Source organism: Equus caballus, chromosome 25, assembly GCF_041296265.1.
Source record: "Equus caballus isolate H_3958 breed thoroughbred chromosome 25, TB-T2T, whole genome shotgun sequence".
NCBI lineage: Eukaryota > Metazoa > Chordata > Mammalia > Perissodactyla > Equidae > Equus > Equus caballus.
In genome coordinates, this window is record NC_091708.1 from 40,299,018 (window position 1) to 40,318,502 (window position 19,485).

Below are 19,485 nucleotides of genomic sequence, written 5' to 3' on the forward strand. Positions count from 1 at the left end.
TCATTTCAGGGAAGGCTGGTGGCCAGTTTTCGGAAGCTGAAGCCAGAATTGCCCTGTCAGCTGCCAAGCAAGGCCGGCTAGAGGGGTGGGTGTGCATGTGCTTTTCCCAATGTGGACAGCAGACATGTTGGGGCTGGGGGTGGGGAAGTGGGAAACAAGAACCACGCTTCTCTCCCTCATCCTGAAGGCCCAGGCCCCCACTCTCCAGCCCCTTCTTTCTAAGATCCTCCTGTCTTCTGCCCTCCTCTGAGCTGCAGACTCATCTGTACATCGCTTCCATAATCCTCCCAGCACCTAGAGTTGCAGGGGATCAGAAGTGGGAGGGGCCCTGACAATTCTCGGAGGACCTCTTCCACCTTTGGAATGCACAACCCTTCAGCGGGGTCTGATGTGCATGTCCCCCAGACCCACTCTGCATCCCACCCCACCCAGGGGTTGATGTGGGTGGCCCAGGGACACTCTAATCCTCCCCTGAGGCCCAGAGAGGGACAGATTGGTTGGAGGTCACAGTTAGTGGTGGCACCTGGGCTCAGGTGTCCTGTCTGCCGGATTCTCCTAGAACACAACTCCTGGGCACCTGGTAAGCAGCCAGTGAGGTGTGAGCTGTGTCTGGAAACCAACTGGGAGGGAGCAGTTAAAAACCAAGAGGGGGATCAGAAAGGGCTAATCCTGGCTTAGCTGGGGGATGAACCTAGGTGTGGGGCTGGGGCTGAGGCAAGGGCCCATCCAGGGGCAGGAGTGACAGGGTGCAGGTGAGGGCTGGGGCTCAGCCTGGAGGGTCCCAGGCTGGTCTGTGTGTGTTCGGGGGAGGGGAACTGGGGGGCCATGATTGGGTTTTCTCTGGGTAGGGAAGGGTTAAGTCCTCCAGGGCCTCCTAGGCTCCACCCTTTCTCCCTGCCCGTGAGAGGAACTTCATTTTGTTTCTAACCCTTGGTACAGCACCCAGAGCCACTCTCCACCCTGTCTTGACATCATGACCGGCCTGAGCCCCTCACAGCTCCAGAAGGTAGGTGCCTGCAGAGAGTGGGGACCGGGAGGGTCAGATAGGAGTGGGGAGTAACTGGATCTTGAGTAGTCCTCGGGAACTGAGCCCCACACCAGGCTGTTTTTCAAGAAGAAGAAAGTGAAACCTAGAGTGGGTAGTTCCAACATGACCCCTAACTTCTGACACAGAGCCGGGTGCTTCCTGGCTACAAGACCTGGTTGGGGTGGGAATGTGTGTATGTGACCAAAATGGGAAGAAAGCACCGGGATCAGGCAGTATTGGTCTAGGCCTGGACCCTGCAGGGGCGGACATATGAAGGGCGCCGGCCTCTTGGAGCCTGGCACAGGGTGGCCGGTCCGCGTGCATTCCAACACAAAAGGCTACCCCGTGGGAATTAGAGCGAGCAGACTCTGAAAACAACATGACCCTTGTTGGGTGTTCCTGAGAGCAAGGGAAAAATGCAGAAAAATACAGAAAAGCTCAAAGAAGAAAATGGAAAACCACCCATAAATTCCTACCGTGAGACAATATTTTGGTAAATAGCCCTAGAATCTTTAAAAGGTCCATCTTACTGCTCACGCTTATGGAGCGCTCGCCATGTGTTTCATAAAGGAGGTACTAGTGTCCTCCCTGTTGGATGGTCTGAGGGTCAGAGAGGGGAAAGCACTTGCCCAAGTTCTCAGAGTGTCTAGGACATTAATTTGCATTTGGCTGGTTTTTTCATCTCAGAGTAGACCGGGGACGTGTTCCCATGTCGGTAAATATTTTTCTACCACGTGATTTTCATCAGCTGGGTTGTGTTCCGGGTAGACGAACCACACTTTGTTGAACGAATCCCCTGCTGCTGAGCATTCAGGTTGTTTCCAACTTATTGCTTGTTTAACAAGCCTCCGTCAGTACCCCCCATACATACACCTTTGCTCCCCTCTTTGCTGATCCTCCACCTTCTCATGTCGGGGAGTCCTAGCAGTGTGTTTACTCGATCACGTGTACACCGTTTGTGTGGATGACCCCGTTGCCAAGGAGGCAATCACTGTTCAGCTTGCTGCTGATATGAGGATCAAGGTTCTAACATGCAGAGCTGCCCAAGGCAGAAGGGCCTGTGGTGGGTGGTCATGAATGCTCCAGCATCCTGTGTGTGGAAGGCAGAACTGGGCATCCATGGGACAGGGAGGGAGGGAGGGAATGGGGGTCAGTAACTGGAAATCAGACACTTCACAGTGGTTTCTAGAGGGGACTTCCAAGGCCCTTGTTAAGGTTAAGACTTTACACTTGTCTGCAAGGAAACACAAAGATATTCTTTCTCTCCTCCTTGTCTCTATAGCCTCAGAATGAGAGGAGTGGAGGCAAGTCAGAATAAGGCATGTGTTTTCACTGCCCACTGGCCGCCCACTGCACTCAGGATCAAGCCCAGCTTCTTGCCTGGCCCGGCTCGGGTGCCACCTTCCTGCCTCCCTTCCACCCTCACTCTGCTCCATCGGGTCCCAGCTCCTCGTGTCCCTCCCGCACTCCCTTGGCCTGGAATGCTCTTCCCTGTCTCTTCCACTCCCAGTATCCTGCTGGTCCCCATAACATGTCACTTCCTCAAGGCTGCTGCCCTCAGCCCCTGTGCCCTCCCCATCTGGTTGACAGTAGACTCTTCTGCCTTAGCTCTCAGCCCTGTCCCTCCGTGCACTAAGCAGCCTGTGATAGTGTGCTCCCCTGTGTGCTGGTGTCTTTGATGTCAGGCTCCTTGCCGAGATGGTCAGTTCCGGGAGCACAGCCATCATAGCTGGCTGGCTGGCTGGCTCGTTACTGAATCTCCAGCTCCTAAAACCGTGTCTGGTGCACAGTAGGTGCTCAATCAATTTTAGCTGAATAACTGAGTGAGGTTGTATTCCCATGTGACCCAGGCCCCTTGGAGGGGAAGGGTGAGGACATCTCTCCTTCCCCTCCCTCCTGCCTTCCTTTAAGCAGCCGATACTGATGGCACCTCACTGGGTGCCAGACAGCATGACCAGGCTGGGGCCAGAGCAATGAACAGGACCCTTGGTCCTGCCTTCACAGCGCTTCGGGTTGGGGGAGGGGTCCAGTCGGTCCTCAGAAAGAGCGGCTGAGGGAAGGGGGGAGCCTGAGTGTCCTCGCTGCCCGCAGTTCCAGGAGGATGGATTCCTGGTGCTGGAAGGATTCTTGTCTGCAGAGGAGTGTGTGGCCCTGCAACAGAGGATTGGCCAGATAGTGGCCGAGATGGATGTCCCTCCCCACTGCCGTGCGGAATTTCCTCCTCGCATCCTCAACAAGGCAGAAGAGCAGCAGAAAACCCAGGTGGGCACCTGGGGCAGGTGAGGAGGGGATGTGGTCTTTGTTGGGCGTCCCCGTCTCCAGCCAGAGCAGCAGCCCTTGGGCTTGTTCTGGTAACAGTCAGGCCAGAGCCTTCCCCGTGCCGGGCTCCAGGCCAGGCCCCTTATATGCACGTTTCCTTCACTCCTCACTATGAATGTATGAGGTCGGCATTATTGCCCCCCTTTGACAGGTGAGGAAAATGAAGCTCCATTCTTTGGCCCCAAACCTGCACGGTTAGTAATTGATAGTGCGAGGATTTGAACCCAGATCTGGCTGATACCAAGTGCGTGCTGTTCCCTGCTTGCTGCGCTTCCTCAGTATTTCTCCTCCCATCGAGATAGGAACTGTGTGTTTCCCCCTAGTGACTGAATAAGACCAGTACAGTCTAAGATGGGCATATTGAGACTCGCGGGTTCTCCCACACAGTTCTCTCTGTAAAAAAAAAAAAAATTATTTATTTATTTATTTATTTATTTTTGAGGAAGATTAGCCCTGAGCTAACATCTGCTGCCAATCATCCTCTTTTTTGCTGAGGAAGACTGGCCCTGAGCTAATATCTATGCCAATCTTCCTCTACTTTATACGTGGGACTCCTACAACAACATGGCTTGATAAACGGTGCGTATGTCCTTGCCCAGCATTGGAACCAGTGAACCCCAGGTCACTGAAGCTGAGCGTGCGAACTTAACCACTGAGCCACCTGGCTGCCCCCCGCCCCAACACAGACACACACACAGTTCTCTTAACTTCCATAATCTGAATTTAGGAGCCTGTCTCTGGCCGGCCCCCAAGTCAAAGCTGCAGGCCAGGCTCACTGATGGGGCTCACTCATGCTGAGGAGCTCCTGCCATCTGGTGGGAACAAAGGGAATTACAACAGCTGGAAGCTCTGCCACCCGGAGAACAGGCTCTTGGGAAGGAAAAAGGGTGACAGAACGATAATTTCCTCCCAAAGGTCGGTTTCATTGGGCGACATGGCAGCCTTCTAAGTGGAGAAAGGAGAGACGGGGGTCCTATGTCCAGAGACAGGTCACTCAAAGGCTCCGAGGAGTGAGGGGGCCGAATCTTGTGCCCTCCAAGCTGCCTTCTGAGAATGCTCCAGAGACCAGGGAGGGGGTGGGGGATGGAGGGGAGAAGAGTGTATATGCCTTGGTTTATACTGCTTGCGAAGAGCTCGGCACCGTGCCTGGCACTCAATAAGCCCTCAATATTCACTACTGATATCGTGAAAGACTTTGAAACGGGTATTAAAAGAAAACCAGACCAGTGGATGTCCTGTCTAGATCTCCCTGCCGGCCGACCTCCACCGTTCCTTGTCTTTGAGTTATTGGACAACTCTGTGAGTTGTACAGAACCGATAATCATGCACAAGATACTTGTCCACAGAAAGGGACATAAACTGGGTCCAGCGGAATGCAGTTGTTGCCCCGCAGACAGATCAGTTTTGCATCGATGTGTAAATTGGTTTCAGCATTGGTTAATGCCTATATGTATGTGGTTCTTGGAATTCTCCTTCGAACATCTTACTGGTTCCCCCTGTGAATTAACGAGTTCAGTAAAATCCTTGACACATTTAGCATCACTGCTGTACTATCATTGTTATCTCCTTATGTTTCCCTGACTGGTTTGCCTCATCCTGATCCTAGTGCAGAGGAGCTAAGAATGTTGAAAAACACTTCTAGTTTCCAGTGGGAAGGGCTTTGAAAGGGCCAGGCAGGCACCCGTGAGAGCAGATGTGTGCACGTGAGGGAGTGGCGGGGCTCTGCCACCTGGGGAGCCCGGGTAGGGGGTCGGTGCCACTCAGCTCCACTCATGAGGCCATGCAGGAAGGTAGGGTGATATATATGATGGTGGTCAAGGGTGGCGAAAGCCACAGGGAAAACACGGGGCATCTTCCTGGAGCCTCTCTTTCATACGATGCTAAGAAATTTAAAACCTGATATTAAAATTAACAAGGAGAGGTTATTAATAAAACGGAAAAAGAGCCATAGCAGCTTACATTTATCGAACATTGAACCATGTCCTAGCTGAGTATTTCCTATGTAGCAGCAGCAGTAGTAATCATAATAAAAGCAAACATTCACATGGCACATAGCACATTCAAAGGACAGTTCTAGTGCTTTCTATATACTGACTCATCATCCCTACAACACCTTCTGAGAGAGGTACCACTAATAGCATCTTTGTTTTATGAGGAAACTAAGCCCAGAGAGGTTCAGGAAGGTGGTGTGGTCACACAGCCAGTGAGTGGCAGAGCTGACATTTGAAGCCAAGTCTTCTAGCTCCAGGGTCTGTGCTTTCAGCTGGTATAAGATCCAGCCTCAACTTGAAGCCTCCAACCATGCGGGGGAGGTCAGTTCTATTATTATTCCCTTTTACAGATGAGGAAACTGAGGCTTTGGGAGGTAAAACAAGTGGCCCAAGGCTACCTGGGGAATCTGTTTGACCGTAGTGCCTGTCTTCTGAATCACATCATATGGAGTCTAAGAGTGCCGTGACTTACGGAGGGGTTTGCAAGAATTCCACGCTTGTAGGTTCCAGCTGTGCTTCCAGGCAGTAGGGTTCCCATTCACTGTCTGTGCCTCAGTGGACAAGTTAGAGAAGCGCCAGCGGGGTCTGTAGCCCTGCGGGGTGGGAAGCATCTGAGTCCTCTTCCCTCTCTGCCAGGCCCAGCTGTGACCCCGTGTCGCTGTCTCAGTCCCTCTGATACCCCCTCTCCACAGGACAACACAGAGTATTTCTTGAGCAGCGGCGACAAGATTCGATTCTTCTTTGAGAAAGGTGTTTTTGACGAGAAAGGTTCGGAGCTGGAGCCCTAGAGGTGTGGGAGGGGCTGGACCCGGGTATGGGCCCCAGGGCTGGGGGGCACTGAGACAGCTGCCCGGGGCAGAGTGGACTGCAGCTCTTCTGTCTGTACCTGCTCCTTTGCTACAGGAAATTTCCTAGTCCCTCCGGAGAAATCCATCAACAAAATTGGCCACGGTAAGCAGGTGCCTGGGGGAAAGGAATTGGGGAAACTGAGGCTTGCAGAGTTTAGGGGCTTTAACCAAAGCCCGCAATAGGTTAGTGGCCCAGCAAATGGCATTTCTGGCTGCGGCTCCCCCTCAGGCCCTGCTCTTCTGCATCTTTTTTTTTTTTTAAGATTTTTTTTTTCCTTTTTCTCCCCAAAGACCCCCATACATACATAGTTGTATATTCTTCGTTGTGGGTCCTTCTCGTTGTGGCATGTGGAACGCTGCCTCAGCGTGGTTTGATGAGCAGTGCCATGTCCACGCCCAGGATTTGAACCAACGAAACACTGGGCCGGCTGCAGCAGAGTGTGCGAACTTAACCATTCGGCCACGGGGCCAGCCCCTCTTCTGCATCTTTTGATGCTAATCACATGGCATGCCCCAGAGCACTGGGAAGAGGTTCCACTTGAGCCTGCACGCAGGTGGGCACGTGCAGACCCCTCAGCTCTCTACTGCCTGGCCTGGGGAGGATCCAGGCCCTGGGCATTGTGGTGTCCTGGGCCCCAGTGCTTCCTGGAGCCTCCTTAAGGAGCACCGAACATGTGGACATGTTCCCTGTCCTGAGACCCCAAACTAAGCTAGGAAACTTTTTTTTTCCCCAGGATCATACATTATAATTTATTTTCTAGACCACTTATTTTTAAACTTGAAGATATCTCATGGTAGCTTTGTAAAAAATTGTGGTAAAATACATATAACATAAAATGTATCATTGTAACCTTTTTGAAGTAGGCAATTCAGTGGCATTAAGTACATTCAATGCTACTTTTTGTAATAATAGCAAATAGTGAGAAGAGGGGCTATTCTGTGCAGGGCCGGCTGTGGTTGCACCTGCATTAGCCCATTGGGTCCTACGGCGGCCTAGGGGCAGGGCCACTCTTCCAGTCCCATTGCACAGAGAGGAGGCTGAGGCTTAAAGGAGAGAAACGATGGCTCAAAGTCGCATACTGTAAGTGCCAGTACCAAGATCGCTAGCAAGTTATGGGCCCTGTGAAGTCAGAGCTGTGAGGTTCCCAGATGGCTGGAAGGTCAAGATGAAGGTCATGGGTGGGTGGGTCCTGGGGTGGGATGAAGCATCTGTGGGGCCCATTCCTCAGTTATAAACAGGCACAAAGCTTAATGCACACAAAATAGGTGAAAATGTCAAAGTGAGGCCTGAGTCTAGGTGCTCAGGGTTAGGCCCGGAAGGGACTCATGCGGGTGGGACACTGCCCCCTCCACTGTCTCTGTCCCGCAGCTCTGCACGCCCACGACCCTGTCTTCAAGGGTGCCACCCACTCCTCCAAGGTGCAGGTGAGCAGGGGTGGGGCGAGGGCAGGTGCTGGGCCAGATGTGAGTGTGGGCAGGCCGGCAGTGACCTCTGCCTCCTTCCAGGCCGTGGCCAGAAGTCTGGGCTTCCATATGCCTGTCGTGGTGCAGAGCATGTACATCTTTAAGGTGAGCTTCGCGGCCTCCCCAGGCCTCAGCTGACCCTCTGTAAAATGGGCAGAGTGCTCTTCCAAAGCTCCTCCTTACAATGGGCCAAAAGCTGCTTCCCTGAGGAATTTTTGTTAAGTTGGGGGAGAAGACACAAAGTCAGTCTTCTCTGGTTAAAGTGCCAGGCACTTAGTTGGTGCTCAGTTCAAATTTGGTGGTGGGAAGGAAGGGGATCCCCAGGACTCCTTCCTCCCTTCATTGGCTATTGAAATGCTCTGCTCTGGGCTTTCAAGGCCCAGCTCAGTGCCACCTCGTCCAAGAAGCCTTCCAGGTCCCTTAGGAAGAGAGGGACCCATCTCTGACCCCGGTTTAACTTCAGGCCTGGGCCCCAGCCTCTCCTGCTGCCTGTGGCTTCTGCCTCGTGTCCTTGTTAGGCATGCTCACACTGGGAGCGCCCCGTCGGGCAGGGTGCTCATTCTCTCTGCAGCCCTCCTGGGCCTGGCACACAGTAGGTGCTCAATTCTGGTACTCATGTGCAATGCTTGGAGGTCAACACCTGTGGTCAGGGAAGAGCATCTCCCAGACTCAGAGCGGGCCCCTGCTCCCCCAGCTCTCCTCTGGCCTCACCTGGCCCTTCGTCTCTCTTGCAGCAACCTCGTATTGGCGGCAAAGGTGAGCTGAGAACAGGCTGTGGGGCCCAGCAAAGGCCACGGAGGGAAGTCTGGGCCATTAGTGGTTATCAGGTCTTTGTGGGGAGGGAAAGTAGCTGCTGAGATGTCTGTAGGCAAGAGCCTGGGCCATTCCTTCCCGGAACCATGGATTGGGAGTGCGACCTGGAGGCCTGGGAGCAGTGGTTCCAGAACCTGGCAGCAAGTCCCAGCTGGTTAAAAGTACACATTCCTGTGTGCCATTCCCTGAGATCTTCCAGCAGGACTGCAAGGGCCTGGGAATCTGGATTTTCACAAGTTCCCTGGAGGACTGGTGTAACATAGACTTGCTGATGTAATTCCAAACCCCGGCCTGCACAGATGCCCTTGACAGCCTCCCCCGGGTGGAGGGATGACCAGCCCCTCCCCAAGGCCAGCACCCCACTTCCTTCAGCCAATCCACCTCAGAAAGCTCTGGAGTGCCACCACTAGGACACCTTCCTCTGGACACTGTCGGATTGTCACAGTCCCTCTTAAAGTTTGGTGCTCGGAAAACACCCAGCCCCTCGGGGAGGAAGGAGGAGAGATGAACACCCTCTACTTTGTTATTAGGGGCTCAGGTCCTCTGTTGGGTGGTCTGCCATCCGGGCTGGGCCCCAGCAGCACGTGGCAGGTTAAAATGTGGAGGTTTGGTCAGTTGCCCCCTGTTACCCCAGCAGCTGGATTCTCTGGTGGCTGGAGATGCTCGTCCCTGGCTCAGGACAGTGGCTTTCGTTACCTGGCTGGAATTAAACAATAGCAGCTACTTTGTAGCAAGCCATTTCAATGTTGGGCCCTGTACCGAGCAGTCTCACACTGTCTCACGGACTCCTCCAGCAGCCCTATGAGGCAGGTTATTGTTGGGGCCACTTTGCCCTTTAGGACCTGGAGGCCTTGAGAGGGGAACTCTCTTGCCCCGAGTCTGTGGGCCAGGAAAGTGGGGAGACTGGAACTGATCCCGGGATGGGAAGGCTGGACCTGGAGTGCTCTGAGAGGACTGGGGAGAGGGAAGTGAGCTGGGGTGAGGGGAGGCCGGGCTCCTCATGCCAAGGCGGGCCTGCTGCAGTCCCTGCCCACCAGGATGCCACCTTCCTGTACACGGAGCCCCTGGGCCGGTTGCTGGGTTTGTGGATCGCACTGGAGGACACCACGGTGGAGAACGGCTGCCTCTGGTTCATCCCTGGCTCCCACACCAGTGAGAACACCTGTTTCTCCCTGCCCACTAGTACCCCACCCTCATGGGAGAGGGACCAGGGAAAAAAGAGAGGCTAAAGGCTCCATCTTTGCCTGCAGGTGGAGTGTCCAGAAGGATGGTCCGGACCCCTGCTGGTTCCATGACTGGGATCTCCATCCGGGGATCAGACCCAGCCTGGGACAACAGCCTCTATGTGCCCACAGAAGTGGGGAGAGGTAGGCAGGATGCAGAGGACAGTGAGGCAGGGCCCTGAGGCCATGCTCGTGGGCGTGTGCTTTTAGCACCCAGCTCACCTGAGGGCTATGAAGTCACAGAAAGAGGGAAGGTCAGACTGGGAAGTCAGGAAGCAGTGGGAGCAACAAGTTCTCCCAGATCAGGCTAGAATCCAGACTCGGCTATGTTGGGGCTGTCTCTTTGAGCAAATGACTGAAACTCTGTAAGCCTGTTTCCCCAAATGTAAAGCGGGGAAGTCAGTGGGATGATGTATATAAGATGTTTACATGGAACCTGTATGGTGCACAGCAAGTGCTCAACAGATGCTGGCTATTAGGACAACCACTTTTATTTATTTATTTAGTTTTTTAAAGATTGGCACCTGAGGTAACATCTGTTGGCAATCTTTTTTCTTCTTCCCAAAGCCCCCTAGTACATAGTTGTATATGCAAGTTATAGGTCCTTGTAGTTGTGTTATATAGGACGCCACCTCAGCATGGCCTCATGGGTGGTGCTAGGTAGACATCCAGGAACTGAAGCAGCAAAATCCTGGGACGCTGAAGCTGGAGCACGAGAACGTAATCACTCAGCCACAGGGCCGGCCCCGCCTTCCTTTTAGAAAAGGGAGAATTGAGGTCCAGCTCAGCGTCCACTGGAGAGGGCCCAGCTACCTGCCACAGTACAGACAGCTTCTGCCTGGGTCTACTAATACCACGCAGGGGATGCCCTTGCTCAGGCTTGCCCAGGGCATGGGACACAGCAGAAGGGACTGATCCCAAGGAACCCAGGTTCAACAGCACAGCCTCCAACCCTGGGGCAGGCTGCAGGCCCCTGAGCCGTCAGGGACGAGAATGGGTGTGAATAGGCCACAAAACCTCTTGAGGGAGGGGGGCCCCATGTCCCTTCCTGCCCTGAGTGTTCTGACCTGCTGTGTCCCTGCCAGGATCCCTCGTCCTAATTCATGGAGAAGTGGTGCACAAGAGCGAGCAGAACCTGTCTGACCACTCGCGCCATGTCTACACTTTCCACCTCATGGAGGCCTCTGGCACCGTCTGGAGCCCAGAGAACTGGTAGGTGGCAGGGTGTGTTGCAGCCCAGGCTCCTGAAGACGTCCTGGAGGCTGGGAGCAGTGGTGCTGGCATTTCAAGGTCACCTCTTCTATCCTCTGCAGGCTCCAGCCAACAGCTGAGCTGCCCTTTCCCCCACTGTACACCTAAGTGCCGTCTCAGGGCTGGGACACTGCCCCTCCTGGTGAAGCCGTGGGCTGCAAACACCAGCAGCTAACCCGCCTCCCCCCTGCCCCACGGCCCCCCCCACCCCCTCCCCCCAACCAGGAAGGCACATCTCTCCTCCTGGGCTTTCTTTCTGCCAGTGTCTGCACCCCTCAGCCCTGGAGATGTGGCTGGAGGTGACAGCCGGGCAGCAGGAACCTGGGCTGGGTGGCCTTCTCAAGATCTCTGTCTCTCTGCCTCCCTGCTGCCCAACACCACCTCCCTCTAGAGCCAGCCTCTCAGCCGTGAAAGGGTTCTGGCCACTTCCCTGCCGGCTTCTTACTCTTCTCGCCTCTCAGATGGAATTCTGATGATTACAGTGCAAGATACTGAATAAAAATAACCCCTGATTACTGATGTGCTAGATATTGAATAAAAATGACCCCTAAATGCAGCTTCTCCATCCTTCTTTCCCAAGCAGCCTCGCTCTCAAGATGAGAGCCCAGCTGAAAATCATCCCAGACACCTCAGCCCAGCCTGGTGAGGTCTGCATGATTTTAATACCAGTACATGACATTTCGTGGGCACTCACCGTGCTGACAGTTCTACATGCTTCATCTCACTGAGCCCTCACACATTCCGGTCTGTGCTCTAACCACCCCCATTTACAGATGAAGAAGCTGAGGCATGCGAAGCTTAAGAGACCTGCCCGTCACAAAGCTGTGCAGTTGTTCAGCGATGGCAGCCTGATCCAGAGCCTGTGCTTCTGCCCTCTCCGTTCCTGGGCCTCCTTGCATGCGGAGGGGAAAGAAGCCCAGGACTGGGAATCCAGAGTCCCACATTCTGGTCCTGGCTCTGTGACCAACTCGCTTTCTGGCCTCAGGCCAGGCCCTTCCTCTCTCTGGGCCTGTTTTCCCACTTGCACAATCAGGGGGCCAGACGAGGGGCTCCATGGGTCCCTCCATCTTCGACATGCTTGGCAGGCACCCAGACCTTCTGCAGGAACAATGACCGAATCCAAAACCTGCTTAGCCGGGGCCTGGCCTGGAGGGTGCAAACTGGGGGCCACCGGCTGATTCCAGCCCGCAGACATGTTTTGTGTGGGCCTCAGCATTTTCATAAACACTTTTGAAATTTGGGAGATTTCACATAGCGATCCAGGTCTCTAAGCTTCCTTGAACGGGAGGTCAGCCACACTGGGCGTGTCGCCTAGCGTGGTGACGACTGGCTGGAGCTGCCTTTTAGAGGCACACGAGCTGCTTCCCACTTCCACTGTCCTCCTTCGTGGCATTACCTGCAAGGCCTGAGCAGCCATGTAAGTTTGTAACCTTGATTTCCGGCCCCCACTGTCTACAGGGCAAACCAAGGCCCAGAGGACAGAGCCCTTTCCCGAGGCTGCCCGGGGAGTTGGAGAGGCAAAGCCAGTGCTCCTCCCACATTCAGCCACCTCCTAAGCAAGCAGTAGAAGGGAACCTGAGAGAGGGAGGATTTGTTAAGGCTCCTCGAGCCCCAGGGCACGTCCTCTGAAGGAAACGACTTGGAGTGATTCCCAGGCAGGACCATAGTCTCCCGAGAGCTCTGCTCCGGGCCTCTGGCCTTGTTGGGCCAAAGTTCTCACGTCTTCCTGGTAGGCCCCTCCCTGTTAGGCTGCGTGAGATGGGGGGGATAACCTTGTCCAGCCTCATGAAAGCTGCTGTGCTCTTCTCCCACTGATGGGCAATGTTCATCCATTTGGGGAACCTCTACCGAGATCGTGCTAAGTGCCAGGTTCCTCTGGCACTGGGGGTTGTGGTGGGGAACCAGGCAGATCCAGACCATGCCCTCACAGTGAGCAAGGCCAGAGCATGGCCCCCACAGGAGAGCCATTCTGAATTCTCAGTAACCTCTGCCGGCTCCCCAGGCTCTAATTCTTGCCAACAGAAGAGACAAACACAGGTTTGGACAAGACTGGAGTGTGAGAGGGTCTCAGGAAGGACCCGCTGACAAGGACCCCGTGCTGTCCAGCCCATCTTTCTTCAGCACCACTCAGCCAGGCAGCAGAGACCCTGAGGCAGGGGTGGGGTTGGCTGAAATGGGAAGTCAGCCCAGGGCCTGATCCTCTTCCTCCAGCCCTTCCACATGTGCAGTGAGGAGATCCCCTTTCCTCTCAGCTCCTCCTGGGTCCTCAGTCCCAATGGGAGAAACCACAGGCACTTGGCTCTTGCCTCTTGGCTTCTCCTCCAAGTGAGGCCACGGGAGGAAGGTCACTCTGGCCTCCAAGGACAACCCAGAAAACCCCTTGGCTTGCCTGGCTTTTTGCTGAGGTGAGGACTGGCCTTGGGTAACAGTGACACTTTCCCTTACTGATTGCTGATTATGTGCAGGACCTGGGCTGGACACTTCACACACCACACCTCACCGCGTCCTCACGACACGCTGGGAGGTGCAGGTTCTTATTATTCCCATCTTGTAGACAGGAGAATTGAGGCCCAGAGCGGTTAAGAACCTCACACAGTTAAGGAGGGGCGCAGCCAAGGATTCTGATCAGATTAGTGTGACACCAGAACCGTGAGTCTTAGCCACTATGTTCTAGTGCCTCCAGTGTCTACTCTGCTGCCCTCTGAGGACTGCAAGGTTGAGGTGGGGGGGTCTACAGCACACTCAGGTTCTTTGGTTGTTGCACTACCCTTTCAGCCTTTTAGCTTATGTTTTGTTTTTGTTTTGTGGTGAGGAAGATGGACCTGAGCTAACATCCATTGCTAATCTTCCTGTTCTTGCTTGAGGAAGATTGTCACTGAGCTAACATCTGTGGCAATCTTCCTCTATTTTGTATGTGGGATGCCGCCATAGCATGGCTTGATGAGCAATGTGGTCTACACCCAGGAACTGGCGAATTCCTGGACACAGAAGTGGAGTGCGCATACTGGACCACTACACCATCAGGTGGCCCCTCTTTTTTGCTTTTTAAATATTAGCAAAACTAGAAACTAGGAGAGCTTTGATTTTTATTCTGAATCTGAATCAACTGAAAAGTCAAATCTGCTTCTCACCCTTTGGTTCTTCATGCCCAAGTGGGTGGCTGCTGTGTGGACCATTCATCCTACCCTTGTGCCAGTTTCCTCCATGGCTGTGGCACAGCAGCTAGGCCATCAGTAATATCAGGAGGTAGAGAGGCAAAAGGAGATTGTCTATCTGCGTAGTGTATGCTTCTAGGAGGGACATGATGCTGATGGACCCCAAAATCCAAGCATAACTGTAGTTTAGGTCCACTCCACTGTCAAAGATTAAGATCAGAGCCACAGAAATTATCTGGGCAAATACAGACGTCATGGTCCCCTCAAAGGTCTTTTTGGTTCCAGGCCAGTGGATCTCCCCCATGGTGCTGCCGAAGATGGAGGCCACAGTGTCACCCACACCCACAGCCAGGACACCCGCATAGGGGACCAGGGCCCTTGCTCCCCCCAGGCTACCCTTCTGTGTGCAGGGTCTAGGGACTAGCCAAATGGGAAGAGACATCCCCAGCAGCAGGTAGATGTGTGTCAGGATGAGTGGTCCACTGTCTCGTTCATCCAGGAAGAGGGACAGGAGGCTCCGCAGAGTATGGCCCAGGGGCTTGATGCGGAAGTAGCGCACGTACTCCAGGAAGAGGAACACTGCCAGACATACAGTGGCGGCCACATAGAGCAGCGACCGGTCAAAGACAATACCTGGGACGTAGGTGGTCACTACAATGAAGTGGAAATACATCCGGGCAATGGTGGGGGCCTGGTGCTTTTTGGACTCAGAAGATGACCTCTTGGCATTCTGGTACAGCACCACCAGGCAGGCTAAGGTGGCCAGCAGAGTCCAGTAGGCCAGCAGGTAGATGCGGGTGTTTGTCTGGAAGAGGAACTGAAGAAGCCAGAGCAAGGGGTTCCTGTGGATGAGCCGGTGCAGCCAGGGCAGCACCACGCCCAGAGCCAGAACACAGGTCATGAGGTGGAAAAATATGGAGGAGGCCCAGGTACCTGAGTCCATGAAGACAAAGAGGGTGCTGAAGAAGACGCCCATGAGCACCATCCCTACCACCACGGCCAGCAGGAAGAAGTCCACCGGATCGCCCTGGCTTTCCACCACAGTCAGAGAGCGCTTGATGAGCTGGTTAAGCATGAAGCTGATGCCACCCAGTACCAGCAGTGCCTCCCCAGGGGTGAAGCAGCGGGGCAGCAGGTACAGCAGGATCATGTTGAGGTAGACGAAGATCAGCAGGACCTCCAGGACCTCGATCACCTCGCCCACACTCAGTGAGTGCTTCATGATATAAATGATGACACCTCCAGCCAGGCCCGAGATGACACAAGTGTTGCTGGGCACCGGGCGAGTGAGGCCCAGGGCCAACACGATGAGAAGAGGGCCACAGCCATGCCAGACGCTGCCACCACAATTCCAAAGCGCTCGAAGTATGGGTTCCCCGCAGACTGGCAGCGCTCCTTCATGACCAGTCCGAGCAAAGGCATGACCACTGAGGCGGGCAGTAGGCCACTGTTTGCGGACGTTCGGAACCGGAAGACAGCGCTTCCCTGCTGCAGCAGCCGGTCCCACTTGTATTGGACATAGAAGGCCTGCACTGCGAGGGCCACGGCGCACCACGAGTATCGGTCCCACACGGCCGCGTGGATGCTCAGCACCACCGCGAACACCACTGCCGCCTCTGCCAGCACCGACCCGCTCAGCGGAGCCCCAGTGCCCGAAGCCGGGGGAGCGCACTGTCGGGTCATGTCACTAGACCTGGGACCTCGGAGAAACCGAGGTAACTACGGACGCCTCGGACTCTGGGGCCCCCAATCCCTGCCAGACAGAAATCGGCAGCTTCACCCAGGCAGCACCTTCTCTCCCCGTTCTCCGGCAGCGGGAGGGAAGCTTCACTGTAGGCCGCTCTTTTCGGCCTGGGAGCTGGTGCCTGGTCACCGCCACCGTCTCTCATCTGCGGCGTAGACGTCTCTACGAGGCCTCTTCCGTCACCGCCTCCGCCATCCTGGCCGCAGGTTCCCTGCCTTTCTGGGCATCGCCATCTTGGCTCCGCCCCGCCCCGCCGTCACGTGACGGAGGGGCCCGCCCAGTCGCTCGCTGGGAGGGGCGGGTCACGTGGGCGCGGCGTCTGGGGGCGTGGCTCGGCGGGCGCGCGCGCGCGAAGATGGCGGCGGCCGCCGGCGGGCCGTGTGTGAGGTGCGGAGTGGGCCAAGTCGGCTGGACGGCTGTGAGGCACCGAGTTCTAGACGACCGGATGCGGGGCGGGAGAAGGGCGAGATGGGGTGGTGGCCGCAGGGCGAAGCCCGGCTTGTTGACGGGCGCCGACACAGGAGGCGTTTACGTTCAAACGGTCCCCGCGCGCGGGGATCTGAGGCGCCTTCTCGGAGAGGGGCCGGTGCCTGGGCCCTCTGCTCGGCGCCGGCCTCCGTCTCTTCACCCGCTCTTTCCCTGCCCTCGTCCCCAGCGGCGCGTCCCTCGGCGGCCCCCGCGCCTACTCGTGCGGCGTGACGCTCCCTCGAGGCAGGACGAGGCGCTTCGCTGTCGCCGCGACAGCCTCAGCCCGGACCGCCGCCGCCCCCCGCTTCCCTGGCGGCTACCCGGTGCCCATGTGCTCCGGCCGGAGTCCGCGTGTCGCCGCCCCCGGGCGGCCCTGCCCTCCGTGCTCGCAGCCTTCCCTCCATCCGTCTGCTCGTCCTCCCGTGCGCGGCGTGGTCCGCCGACCTGCCCGCGGCCCCCAGAGAGCCAGGCGCCGTCCCGGGCTCGGGGCGAGGAGCTGCCGTCGACGGAGGGGAGCCGGTGCTTACCCAGCGGCGCGTCGTCTCCTCGTTGCCCGACGCCGCGCGGCCCCGCTGGTGACAGACGCCTCGCGGCCCAGCCCGCAGCTCCGGCCGGATCCCCGCGGCTCCGGCTTCCCCGTCGCGGCGGTGTCCCCACTCTCCCCGCCGCCCGCCCTCCCGAGTTCGCGGACGCCCCTGCCGCTTCCTGCTCCCTGGCCCGCGGCGCTGCGCCGAGTTCTGTCCGGTCGCCGCTGTGTCCCCAGCCCGCGAGCGCGCGTGAGAGGCGCTCGGTCAATAGGCGAAGCGCCGGGCCCCGCTGATGGCGCCGCCCTCGCCGGCGCTCGCGCGAGGCCGTGGCGTCCGGGCCCCCGCTCCGCGTGTGCCCCTGGCGAGCGCCCGCTGCGCGTCCTCCGCCGCTGCTCCACGGCAGCCTCGCTTCGGGCAGCCCCGCGCTTGCTGGCCGGCCTGCCGCAGGCGCCGGTGGCAGTCGGCGCGGCGCCGGGGGCGAGCTCAGCTGGGCGGGGGGAGGCGCGCTCCGCGAGGACAGCGCGAGGCCGGCGCGCGGGCGCTGGTTTGCCTGCAAGGTGCTCGGCTGGTCCTGGGGACCCTACCCGGCTCGGACCCGAAGGGGGTTTTCCAGGCGCCGCCCCGCTCCTAGCCCGTGTCCCGAGAGTGACCCTTTGTGAGCTGGAGGGCCCGTCGCGACGACTGGGATCGTGCTGGGCAGCAGCCTTCTGCGAAATGCCTGGCGGTCTGCACTAAGAGAAAGCTTAGATTCCATTCCTGGGCTGCTGACTCGCAGGTGACCTCAGACAGGCCAGCTGCCCCCTGGAGCCTGTTTCTGCAGATGTGAACCCTTTTGAGAGCAGTGCTGAGCATGGAGGGAAGTCACTGTGAAAATGCAGTAATATCCTGACATCAGTCACTCAGGGCTTGGGGAAAGTCAGTTGAATATTGGCATTTTTGCGTCTCTCCTACGGTCTTCACTTAGTGTGTCTGTAGAAGTCTGAGTGGTGTGTGAGTTGAAAAAACAGCTGTGCTTTGAAAAGCTTGCTGCTAAGCGTGAATCTCAGTACACGCGGAAGAGGCGGCCTCATCCTTGGAGTCAGCATCCGTGGGCAGCGGCCACTTCTAGCTATCGTGTCCATGTGGGCTATGACTCTGTTCCTCGAGAGAGCCATCTCAGAGTGGGCTGGCTGTGTCTCAGCTTTCCACCGAAAGGACTCTGTTGTAGAGACTGGTACTCCCAGCCCCCTGGGAGCTTCCGCTCAAAGGTTTCCAGCCGCGTGGGTCTCTAAGGAAGGTAACTTCCAGGTTCCGTTGACCCTGGCTCTTTCAGGAATGGAGTTCCTGGTGTCTTCTAGAACATTGGACTGGAAGTCAATAAGTTTTTTAACTTTACCTTTGAGGCACGTCGTTTAATTTCTGTGCCTCAGTTTCTCCCCTAAATACTTAGCTCAGATTTATTCGTTGTGCAGATGAGCGAGAGACAACGTAGCACTTCGTTTGTTCCTTAAAATACAGGTAGAGGTGTTACCCTGAGGCTTTGGATTGCAGAGCACAGTTCCGGTCGTGTGTGTTGTGTCTTGAGAATCACCTGTTGAAACCTTCAGGTCTGCATTTGAGGTGAAGTCTCTCCTTGATCCCTGGGTCGGTTCCCAGTGAGCTCTCTCTTCGCTGACTCTTTTCTATGTCATATGGTTATATTCCTTTGTAGCGTCCGATTGTTAGGATCCTGCTGTTTGCTACTTTCTACTTTTTTGCTGATTGTGTGATGTGTGTTTAATGTCCTTTGTCATTCCCAACACTAAGCTTCTGAGCATCGTGAAGGTCTTTGATTTATTTGTGTCCCCATCATTCTTTGATCATAAATGTGTAGGAATTGAGGAAGCAGTAACACTCATTTCCACAATGATTCCCTTCCTGATGAACGACCATTTTCTCCTTTATTCGTCCTTCTCTTGGCACTTCTGTATATAGTATTTGTTTTCCGTAATTTTTCTGTTCCAATTAGAGTACAAGTGTGAAAGGGCCTCGTGGTGTTCTGCTTTGATGCTTGTTCATCGCACGTCTTTTTGAGCCTCTCCTATGTTCCATCCAGCGTGTTAAGGTATGGTCTGCTGATGTAGACAGGAACGCTTCGCTTCAGTGTTTGCTTGCTTGCAGGGTGAATTCTTGGGTGCAGCTTGAGGCCGTGTAATGCCCTGATTAAACTCGGGAGTCATGTAGGCCTCGGTTCAAGCCCTGGCTCCAGTATAGATTAGCTTTGTGATCTCAGGCTAGTTCCTTAACCACTCTTAAACCTGAGTTTCCTGCTCAGATAGTGGGAACAGTAAGAGTATCCGCCTCATAAAGGAAGTTGTCAATATTCAGTAAGACCAAGTGTTAAATACTCACTTAGGACAGTGCCTGACAAGTAACTGCTCAAGAAATGTTGGCTGTTCTTGTTATCAAGAACTCACCTTCAGCAAAGATTGTTCCTGATACCTTATGACAAGAAGACCATAACATGACGTGGTTTTGCCAATGAGAGTTTTAATTGCTAGAGGAACAGCTGTATTTCTAACGTATAAAAGTTGCTTTCGGGCATGATCTCCAATCATGTTTGGTAGGAGAATCCTCCCATCCCCTCTCCCAAAAAGAGCTAATATGTCCAGCGGAAAAGCCAGAGAGGCTCTGTAC

At 55.5% G+C, this 19,485-nt stretch overlaps 3 protein-coding genes and 1 long non-coding RNA gene across 21 annotated transcripts in view; 3 read left to right on the forward strand and 1 right to left on the reverse strand.

Annotated features, from left to right (window-relative positions):
- The first annotated feature begins 79 nt into the window (after nt 1-79).
- Nucleotides 80-11,488, forward strand: LOC100147452 (phytanoyl-CoA dioxygenase domain-containing protein 1). 14 transcript variants are annotated; one of them, XM_070251590.1, is made up of 12 exons: nt 883-1,006; nt 2,310-2,331; nt 3,119-3,306; nt 6,030-6,105; nt 6,241-6,288; nt 7,555-7,610; nt 7,692-7,754; nt 8,384-8,405; nt 9,486-9,614; nt 9,713-9,829; nt 10,771-10,897; nt 10,999-11,488. In XM_070251590.1, exons 1-12 carry the CDS (start codon nt 974-976, stop codon nt 11,042-11,044), a joined length of 927 nt encoding a protein of 308 aa, XP_070107691.1. In that variant the 5' UTR covers nt 883-973; the 3' UTR covers nt 11,045-11,488. The 14 variants fall into 14 exon arrangements, with proteins under 14 accessions (XP_070107693.1, XP_070107697.1, XP_070107698.1 ...); XM_070251589.1 differs by having other exon boundaries at nt 895-1,006; nt 3,119-3,289; nt 5,974-6,105; XM_070251595.1 differs by having other exon boundaries at nt 905-1,006; nt 3,119-3,289.
- A 3-nt stretch (nt 11,489-11,491) lies between these two features.
- Nucleotides 11,492-12,194, forward strand: LOC138920803 (uncharacterized). 2 transcript variants are annotated; one of them, XR_011432615.1, is made up of 2 exons: nt 11,492-11,578; nt 11,710-12,194. It is a non-coding gene; the product is annotated as an uncharacterized lncRNA (long non-coding RNA). The 2 variants fall into 2 exon arrangements; XR_011432614.1 differs by having other exon boundaries at nt 11,515-11,583; nt 11,710-11,903.
- Nucleotides 12,195-14,005: 1,811 nt separating this feature from the next.
- LOC100146151 (dolichol kinase) lies at nt 14,006-15,918 on the reverse strand. The gene is given in 2 exon segments (XM_001915067.5): nt 14,006-15,399; nt 15,402-15,918. Coding segments are annotated over 2 exon segments (1,614 nt in total). The 5' UTR covers nt 15,775-15,918; the 3' UTR covers nt 14,006-14,158.
- A 202-nt stretch (nt 15,919-16,120) lies between these two features.
- The window catches only part of NUP188 (nucleoporin 188), a 47,713-nt gene continuing 44,348 nt past the window's right edge, over nt 16,121-19,485 (forward strand). The window contains exons 1-2 of one of the 4 annotated variants that reach the window (XM_070251568.1): nt 18,333-18,429; nt 18,818-18,913. Coding sequence is in view for 2 of the 4 variants with exons in the window: in XM_070251566.1 (XP_070107667.1) it covers nt 16,191-16,222 (32 nt within the window). In the remaining 2 variants the exon portion in view is untranslated. Of the gene's footprint in view, nt 16,254-18,332; nt 18,430-18,817; nt 18,914-19,485 lie in introns of those variants that run through there. The other 3 variants (XM_070251566.1, XM_070251567.1, XM_070251569.1) reach the window with 3 other exon arrangements.